We start from the raw sequence: 5,649 nt of genomic DNA, 5'->3' as shown, positions 1-5,649 counted from the left end.
CGGCGCCATTTTTCCTCTCCCGACCCGAGCGTCCTGTCGGAAGCCCACCGGACGGAGGGAGGGCGGAGCGCGCCCCCTCAACGACGGCGGCCTGGTGCTGCAGATGCATTTCGGTGAGGGCTAAGTGCTCGCTTAGGCCTGGCTGACGAGTAAGGAACTACCACTCCCAAGGCGCTTTGCGGGAGGCAGTGACGTCACGGGGTTTGGCCACTACCCGCGCTCCAGTGAGAAGGGGACGCGGTGGCGAGGGCTGATGACGCGCTGAGCTTCCGAATTCGACTCTAGAGGTTAATTCTCAGCGCCTTCGCGATCCTTCCGGTTTGACCGCTTTGAACTGGAAGCATTTTGTTTGTTTGTTTGTTTGTTTGTTTTTTGGTACGGGGATCGAATTTAGGACCTTGCGCTTGCGAGGCAGGCGCAGTGCTACTGAGCTAAATCCCCGGCCCTGGAAGAATTTTTTAGGTGTGTGTGTGTCGTTCGAGAATTGAACTCAGGACCCTGGTTGGTACTAAGTTACATCCCCAGCCCCTTAAAATTTTTTTCAAATATTGAGACAGGGTGTTGTCGCCAAATTGCCCAAGCTGGGGTCTTGCCATCCTTCTCCTGCCTCAGCCTCCCAGAGTGCTGGGGTTACAGGCATGTGCTACCCTGGCTGGCTGACAGTTTGGCCTTACTTGTGGCTATCCGGTGGCTATGTACCCACTGCGTTTCAAACCCCGAGCTGCCACTGAGCCACCCAGACACCATTATTATTAGGTTTTTTTGGAAATAATTTTGATCACCTCTCGTATACCCTTTGATAAAGTTCTCCAGTTGTTAACATCTTTTGGTCCCATCTGCTTTATCTTTATACCTTTTCTCCCTGGACCATTTGAGGTAGTCGCAGATAGGGTATCCCATTTACCTCTCTAGAGGTATGTCCCTCTGTATTTTCAGAAAACAAAGTCATGCTCCTACAAAGTCGTGTAACAGTGATACTGTTTTCTAACCCATAGTTGTCCATATTTAAATGTTTTCAGTTGTCCTAAGCCCTGTACGGAAGTGACCTAGGATCTGCTCTGGGAGTACCCATTGCATTCAGCTGTCTAATCTCTTTAGTTTTTCCTTCAGTCTAGTGCAGTTCCAGGTTTTCCTGGGTACTTTTGGAAATTCCTGGCCAGTTGTTTGTAGAGCTAAGGTTGAGTTTGAGGTTTCTTCACCACTGCGATGGACCCCGCGACACGTGCTGACTGGGCACTGTTGTATTCAGAGGCTGGCGTGTGTCTTCGGTTGGTCCCGGAATCAGCATCTAGCCACACCAGCCACCCTCTAGGACAAACACAAATTTTAAGTCCCTTGGAGGCCACACCCTTTGGGTGGTGTCTCCAAAGCTAACTTTTCACTCTTTACCCAGGTCTCTGCTTCTTGGAGCACCACGTTCAGTCATGGTTCACGCCTTTCTCATACAAACTTTGAGGGCCCCAAATGCAGAGGACACAGGCTTTTGCCGAGTACTCTACTCTTACGTCTTTGGTGCTGAGAAGTCACCCGATGATCCGCGGCCTCATGGTGCAGAGAGGGACAGGCTCCTCCGCAAAGAACAGATTTTGGCAGTGGCCAGGTAACCCTACAGCCCAGACCCAGGTTTTACTGAACATGTGGTCAATTGTGATCAGTATTCTGGGGGTCACAGACAAACTGGAAGATTGAGAAGCAGAAAAATTTTTATTTTTATTTTGTTTATTCTTTTGAGACAGGGTCTCACTGTAAAGTTCAGGCCGGCATTGAAAACTCATTCTGTACCCCAGTCTGGTGAGATCCTCTTGCTTCAGCCTCCCAAGTGCTGAGAGGTATGGGCGTGTACCACCATATGCCGGTGCAGTTTTAGAGTGATATTTCTTACAGAGTCTTCTGCAGTTGTTCATGAATGTTAATATGAAAAAAGTTAAAGAAATAATGCTATTTTCAGCATTATTCTAGTTAGCATTAATCGAACCTTTAAAAATGTGTTAAGCACTTATGTTCTGAGCATTTCATGTATATTATTTACCATTTTAATTTTCACAAGTCTTTTGAGGGAGTTAAAGTTGTTATCCCCACCTCACAGATGAGTAAATGGAGGCACACAGTAGCTAAGGGACTTAACCTGTCCAGCGTAATGCAGTTAAAAGTAGCGGAACTGGTGAGTATAAACCAACTGCAGTGCAGGACTTGGCAGGATTGTTAGTGTACCCATAGACTATGCATCTCTAAGGAAGAGAGCACGTGGTGCCCGGAGACTCTATAGCAAGGGTCTCCTGAAAGCCTAGCCTTCAGAGCACAGTTTGGAAAACACTGTGCCAGACTGTGGTGGCCACCCTTGGGTCTCCCAGCCCAGACCCAGACAGAACACCAGGTACCACTCTGTTCTGAGTACTACTCTGGGGCGATCCTGTGCCGGCTCTTTCCATACTTGTGTTCTCCTTGTCCTTGTTTCCCTCCCTGGAGTACAAAAGACCAAATGAAATCCTTTACAACAAGCCTTTGAATGGCCCGGACCGGAAGGCGATTCAGAAAGGATCAGAGGGCCTGGTGTGGTGGTGTGGTGGTGCACACCTGTGATCCCAGCACTCCGGAGGCTGAGGCAGGAGGATTGCAGTGAGCTCAAGGCCAGCCTGGACTGCATAGTGAGACCCTGTCTCAAAAAAAAAAGAAGAAAGAAAGGAAGGAAGGAAAAGAAAAGATCAGAGGGATCTTTCATCAAAACTTGTAATGGGCCAAGCATTGTAGTGCATTCTCATAATCCTCAGGAGGCTGAGGCATTAGGATTGCTGAGTTCAAGGCCAGCCTGGGCTACAAAGTGAGTTCAAGCCCAGCGTGAACTAAATGAGGAGACCCTATCTTTAAAAACAACAACAACAAAGCTCTGCAGGTCACAGGGAAGAAGTGAAGGTCCTTTTTGCTCAGAGAGGGGTGCAAAGAAAGAATGAGGGTAGGGAGAGACTGGCTGGCCAGGCTGGGTGATGGCACTGACTTTCATTTCTGTTGAGCAGGCTTACATGAGGATGGGTTCTTCTTCCCCTGAGACACTTTTCTAGTCCAAGGCTCTGGGTTCAGGACCTGCCTTCTGGCCATATGGAATAAAGTGGGTCAGGGCTCTGAGGCTGAGGACTCCATTCCCAAACAGGGTTCCTGGCTCTGTAGCCCTGGGACGGTCGCTTGGTCTCTTTGAGCCCCACTTTCCTCACCTGAGATACAGTGATGAGATGGAGTGTCATGAAGAAGACAGAAGTATGTGGGGGGCTCCTTGGCAGCCCTAGCAGGCTGGTTACCCACAGCCTGACCTGTCCCCTCACCCCAGGCAGGTGGAATCGATGTGCCAACTGCAGCAGCTGGCATCTGGCCGCCCTTGCTCGGATCAGCAGCCCCAGATCTCTGATGAACCTGTGTCCCTCCACGAGGCCCCCCATGGCATCTTCGGGCTGGCGGCAGGGGACCCCTTCCAGGAGCCACGGACAGTGGTGTGGCTGGGAGTGCTGTCCCTAGGCTTTACCCTGGTGCTCGATGCCCATGACAACCTGCTGCTGGCGGAAAGCACACTCCGCCTGCTGGCCCGCCTCCTCCTGGACCACCTCCGCCTGCTGGCCCCAGGCTCCAGCCTCCTGCTACGGGCCGACCACGTCGAGGGCATCCTCTCCCGTTTCCTGCCCCACGGCCAGCTTCTCTTCATCAACGACCAGTTCGTCCAGGCCCTGGAGAAGGAATTCAATGCTTCCTGGCCCCTCTGACCCTTGCTGGCTCAGGCTTCTTGCAAGGGCAGGGGAGGAGGCAGAGATTGCACCCACAGCTAGTGCAGGCTTGATATCTGCTCTGCCAGCCATCTGCCCACCCTGATGTGCCTCATACCTGGGACCCTGGATGAGACAAACTGGCAGTTAAGGGGTGGGCAGAGGTATGGGGGGCTATGCCTTTTCTCAGGTCAGTGGGAAACCCTGGTTCTGGAGCTGCCAGGTGACTCTGACCGATGCATTGTGCTGTCCATGTCAGTCCTTAACCCCAGCCCCAACCAGGAAGGGCTGCATGGAACTTGTCTCTCCTCCTTCCAAAGCCCCAGTTTTCGCCACACAAAAGGGGTCCCTGAGACTCCTTATAGTGGGGGAGCTGGGCTGCACCATAGCAGGCCTTGGTCCCTGCCTTGTGTCCCCTTAGGTAACATAGTGGGGGGTTTTGTTCATCTGAGATGACATAATCACTGGCTTTCCTCATCTACTGCAGCTGAATGCCAGAGGCCTGGCCTGGATGATGTTGTCTTTCTCATTTTCTATTAAAAGCACTGGCTGTGTGATCTCACCCTCTCCTCCTATGAATTTGATGGTTATAGTCTGTTCCTGTGGGTAAGCGTATCTCTCTGTCCTGTGCCTGTGCTTTGTGCTCCAGGATCTCCTTAAGAATGTTTTTGGGAGGCCTCTATTTTTGTCCCCCACCTCACCTATTTTTCCTTTTGTGCCTCCTTTGGATGGTGACACCTGCTTCCTCTACCAAAATGTGCATCACAGGTGGGGGGTTAGTGTGCATCCCTGAAAAGCAGAGCCTGAGGCAGGGATTAGGCGCAGAAGGCTTATGTGAGCTGCTCCCAGGAAACGAAGGGGAGGCAGCCTTCAGGTGTGTTGCCAGGCCCACTGACAGTGGGAGTGCAGAGCTTGGCCTGGGGCCAGTGTAGTGTACAGTTGGCTCTGAAGCACCTCACCTGAGGGGTGAAGTGGTGAGGGGCTGTGGTGTTTGGCCTGCCCCTTAAGCCCCTAGTTGTCTTTCCAGCCATCCTTGGCTCTTTCTATCCCCAGAAAATGCCCTCAGATGTGGAGCTGGGCCTTCTGCACCTCAGTGAGACCCAAGGGGATGTGGATGGGACAACAAAGACCAGCTGTTAAGTCTTCAATCAGCAGTTTCTAATGATGATTTCTTTTTTTTTTTTAATTGAATTTATTGGTACATTCTAGGTAGACAGTACAGTTACATTCATTACTGGGAGAGAGGAGAGATATGTTATAAGAGTTTTGTTCTTTTTTTTGGTACCGGGGATTGAACTCGGGTCCTTGTGCTTGCAAGGCAGGCCACCGAACCGCTGAGCTAAATCCCCGGTCTTCTAGTGATGATTTCAAATCACTGAATTGAGCCGGGCATGGTGGGGCATGTCTGTAATTCCAGCACTCTTGGAGGATCACAAGTTCATCCCTAATCTGGGCCACTTAGTAACTTAGCGAGACCCAGTCTAAAAAATACAAACAACATGGGATCTAGTTCAGTGCTGAGGCCTTGGGTTCAATCCTCAATATTGCAACAACAACAACAACAAAAAGTTGAGAAAAGAACTTGTTTACACCAATTCAAGACGAGACTTTCTTGGCACTGGCAGGTCAGGCCTCCTGATGGTCAGGTGCAGGTGTGGGTCCCGTCTCATTCCTGCCAGTTTGCACTGGGGCTTCCTTCGCCCCAAGAATTTGCCCTGCAGCCTTTCCGCATGTTCCCACTTTGCCCCAGCACCTGTGGCTGGGTTTCTACCACGACTCGTGAGTATCTCATGTTCCTCCAGTGGCTGTGGACGGCCCGCTGGGTGCTGTGCAGGCTACAGAGATGTCTGGGTTCTCCCGGAGACCAAGCTAGACTGGTGGCCACACAGCAGCATGGCTTGAG

General features: G+C 51.2%; 1 protein-coding gene across 4 annotated transcripts; it reads left to right on the top strand.

Annotated features, from left to right (window-relative positions):
- Nucleotides 1-6: 6 nt before the first annotated feature.
- Nucleotides 7-4,886, top strand: Ap5s1 (adaptor related protein complex 5 subunit sigma 1). Of its 4 annotated transcripts, none has more exons than XM_010610980.3 (3): nucleotides 7-113; nucleotides 1,394-1,600; nucleotides 3,320-4,886. In XM_010610980.3, the coding sequence occupies exons 2-3, from the start codon at nucleotides 1,425-1,427 to the stop codon at nucleotides 3,744-3,746; spliced, it is 603 nt and encodes a 200-aa protein (XP_010609282.1). In that variant the 5' UTR covers nucleotides 7-113; nucleotides 1,394-1,424; the 3' UTR covers nucleotides 3,747-4,886. The 4 variants fall into 4 exon arrangements, with proteins under 4 accessions (XP_010609282.1, XP_010609283.1, XP_010609286.1 ...); XM_010610981.3 differs by having other exon boundaries at nucleotides 7-149; XM_010610984.3 differs by lacking the exon at nucleotides 7-113 and adding an exon at nucleotides 175-287.
- The last annotated feature ends 763 nt before the right edge of the window (nucleotides 4,887-5,649 follow it).

Source organism: Fukomys damarensis, unplaced genomic scaffold (assembly GCF_012274545.1).
Source record: "Fukomys damarensis isolate Sample0158 unplaced genomic scaffold, DMR_v1.0_HiC HiC_scaffold_7, whole genome shotgun sequence".
Lineage (NCBI taxonomy): Eukaryota > Metazoa > Chordata > Mammalia > Rodentia > Bathyergidae > Fukomys > Fukomys damarensis.
Note: the sequence above shows the minus strand (reverse complement) of the source record. Positions and strands in the feature narration are given on the sequence as shown.